At 38.5% G+C, this 3,777-nt stretch overlaps 1 protein-coding gene across 1 annotated transcript; it reads right to left on the reverse strand.

The window, feature by feature from the left end:
* Positions 1–2,426: 2,426 nt before the first annotated feature.
* On the reverse strand, positions 2,427–2,777 carry LOC138898553 (uncharacterized). Its single transcript, XM_070184629.1, has one exon. It carries the CDS (start codon positions 2,775–2,777, stop codon positions 2,427–2,429), a length of 351 nt encoding a protein of 116 aa, XP_070040730.1.
* Positions 2,778–3,777: the final 1,000 nt, after the last annotated feature.

The following is a 3,777-nucleotide window of genomic DNA, read 5'->3' on the forward strand; positions in this document are numbered from 1 at the left end:
ATAACGTTAAATAAGTGAATTAAAGATAGAAATAATAACCAAACCAGTTGTGATGTTAGGTCCGAGCTCGGGTAAGAACTTAGTGATTGATCTACCCTCGGTTTGAAGCTAAATGCTTATGGAGGACTATGAGCAGAAATAAGAAGTTTGAATAACTTTAGAAGCAAAGAAAACAAATGTATATTTCCTTGATATACGTGTTACAGTGTGCCCATTGAATAAAGATTATCTCCTTTATATAGTAGGAAAGTTTCATTCCTAGTACAATTCTAAGTAAGGTAAAAATCCTTTTTTTTGTTAATCACTAATCTGCTGCCGATACGGGCCAAGATCCGTGCCGTGATATCTGATTGAGCGTGGATATCACGATCATTTGTTAGTCATGTACAACCATTTGATAATGCTCTTCCGAGGTCTTGGAACTTGAACCAAATTCGGGGGTGGTCTCGATGGATCCAGTGATAGGCGCTTCGTTCGGGCCTCAGTACGAGAGTTTCCTAGCTTCGATTCTAATTCAATGTAGTTATGCCCTTGCTTTGTTTTCCCCACCGGTTAATCGGGGTGCTCATTAGCATTGGTTTTACCCGTATACACTTATGTAGCTTAATGTCAAGTCCTTAGTCGTTAACTAAGTACACGTGCGATACTTTTGATAATTTATTCACGATCTTGCACAACTTGCTCATGTTCTTGCTATGCTAAGTCAGCCTTACTACAATCAAGATCACTAAGAGAATGGTATAAAAAACACAAAAGAATTATTAATGGAAGCTTTGTATTAGAGAGAACTTGAATTGTTTGCTTGGTGAAATACAAATGAAGGCCTCCTTTATATACTAGTCTCCTAGGGTCTAGTGTGTAAATATTAATTATTACACAATTCCTTAATATTTGCAAGATAAGAGCTTTCTCTAGAATTCTCTACAAGCCTAGAAGATTCCAAGGACTTTCCTAGAAAATCCATAGGGATCTAGGGTCTTCCAAAAAAAATGTCCATACTTCTCTAGAATCTTCTCACAAATTCTAGTCTTCCTCCTATGTAAGCTTCTACATGGCATTAATATATGTCAAATGACGCCTATGTGGCATGATGACATGGCGGGTCATCACATTAAACTATTAAAATTTTATTTAAGATATTTCTAAATTCATATGAGAATTAGATATATCGAGTTCGAATCTTGCTATTCTTCTAGGACCAAAGTGTAAGATTTAAGTAAATTTCCATGTCTTAAATAAAAAAGAATATGTAATTAGTCACACACTAGTAAAATAAAACTTAATTTGTCTGATACTTCCTCTATTTAACGTTCTTAATGTTTAACATCATTCCAGCAACAAAACTATTTTATACAACTGTTAGAATTTTTAGCAATTCAAGTAAAATTTTCTATTTAAAATTAAGTTTTAATGTGATGTTTATTTATTAAAAAATTAAATTTAACTACTCAACTTTAATGCTTTCTTTTACAATCACATTATATCATGCAAGTAAATTAGATATCATGCAAGTAAATTAGTTATTCTAAACATTGTGTTTAATTAATTCTTATCATATAAGATGAAACAAATGAAATGTGATATCTTTTACAGTTTTTGTGACACTATTTTCTTATTAGTCAGTATTTTCAAAAATAATATGAAACAATTCAAATTCAAATTTCTTGTTTCACCCTTAATGAAAAACTTTTATGATCACACAAATATTGAGAATTTGTCCATCATTCGCTATTTCCTTAGTTGCAACCTTTGTTCTGATACCACGTTGTTACGTCCTTAGTCGTTAACTAAGTACACGTGTGACACTTGACAATTTGCTCACGATCTTGCACAACTTGTTCACATTCTTGCTATGTCAAGTCAGCCTTACTACACTCAAGATCGCTAAGAGAATGGTAGAAAGAACACAAGAGAATTGTTAAAGGAAGCTTTGTATTAGAGAGAACTTGAATTGTTTGCTTGGTGAAATACAAACCTTTATATACTAGTCTTCTAGGGGCTAGTGTGTAAATATTAATTGTTATACAAGTCCTTAATATTTACAAGATAAGGGATTTTTTTAGAATTCTCTATAAGCCTAGAAGATTCCAAGAACCTTTCTAGCAAATCCATAGGGATCTAGGGTCTTCCAAAGGAAATGTCCATACTTCTCTAGAATCTTCTCACAAATGCTAGCCTTCCTCCTATGTATGCTTACACATGGAATTATTATATGCCAAATGGCGCCTATGTGGCATGATGACATGGCGGGTCATCACACTCTTCCCCACCTAATGTTACGACGACCGCGGCGCAATGCTGCTGCATAAACTCTCAGATCTTATCTTTGAATTGCCATAAGTCTTCATATCGTTCCCATGTGGCCTCCTCCGGTGATTGCCCCTTCCAATGGACGAGGAACATAGCGGTGGCTTTTTTCCTTGTTTTCACCTGGCCTGGTAATCCATGATAGCCTCAATCTTTCGATCATACGAGGCGATGATAGTAATAGGCACTCGACTTGATTGGCCTCTACTTGGATCGTCCTTGTCTTCATGATATGGGTTAAGTATGCTGGCATGGGAGATAGGGTAGATCTTAAGATACGATGGCATGTCAAGCTTGTATGAGATCTTGCCTACCTTGGCGACGATCTTAAATTGCCCCTCATACTTGCGAATCAGATTCTGATGCATGCCTGGTAGTGCCTTGAACCGTCTTGGGTTAAACTTCACCATGACCATGTCCCCAACTCTATAGTTCGTGGGACGCCGTTTATGGTCCGCAAACTTCTTCATCTTCTTAGCTGCCCTATCCAAGTAGGACTTAGCAGTGTCAAGCTACTCCTCCCATCCTTTGGCCATACGATAAGCCCCTAAACTCTTTCCCTCGAATGCGACTGGTAATGAATGTGGAGTTTGTGGCTGTTAGCCTATGGCTAGCTCAAATGGTGTCAGCCCCGTGGACTCACTCCGCTGCAAGTTATAAGAGAATTGGGTGATGTCTAGGAGCCTTGCCCAACCTTTCTGATACGCGCTTACATAATGCCTCAAGTAGCATTCTAGTAAGGCATTGACCCGTTCCGTTTGCCCATCCGTCTGTGGGTGGAAACTAGTGGAAAAGTGAAGTTCTGTGCCAAGTATGTCGAATATATCTCTCCAAAAGTTTCCAGTAAAACGGGGCTCTCGATCATTGATAATATGCCTTGGTAAGCCCCAATACTTCACCACGTTCTTAAAGAATAGTTTGGCAGCTTCCTTGGCAGTACAACTTGGTGAGGCGGGCATGAAGGTGGAAAATTTGGAAAATCTATCCACCACCACCATAATAGTACCATAACCGTCGGACTTAGGTAGGCAAGTGATAAAGTCCATAGTTACGCTCTCCCATGAACGTTCTGCAACTGGTAGTGGCTCCAAAAGTCCTCCGGATTTTTGTTGCCCAACCTTGTCTTGTTGACAGACAAGACAAGTCTGCATATAACACTCTATGTCATCTCGCATACATGGCCAATAGTAGATTGACTCAACCAAAGCCCTAGTGAGATGTTGGCCTCGATGACCAGCCCACATTGTGTCATGACTATCCCTTATGATTCGCTGTCTAATGTCTCCAAACTTAGGCACGTAGACCTGCCAATTTGTGGTAAGCAGTAGGCCATCTTTGACCCAAAAATATCTCGTATTGCCCTGGTTGGCTAACTCGATAAGTTGTTTGGTTGCTGGATCATACTGCATGCCTTCTTTTATAGCCTCACTAATGTTCCATCTTGTTGAGGTGATTGCAGAAATCTCGGCT

This window comes from Nicotiana tomentosiformis, chromosome 9 (assembly GCF_000390325.3).
Source record: "Nicotiana tomentosiformis chromosome 9, ASM39032v3, whole genome shotgun sequence".
Taxonomy (NCBI): domain Eukaryota; kingdom Viridiplantae; phylum Streptophyta; class Magnoliopsida; order Solanales; family Solanaceae; genus Nicotiana; species Nicotiana tomentosiformis.

Excerpts from the sequence above, each read along its gene's own strand:
- LOC138898553 (XM_070184629.1), bottom strand. The coding sequence starts at position 2,777 with ATGAAGAAGTTTGCGGACCATAAACGGCGTCCCACGAACTATAGAGTT.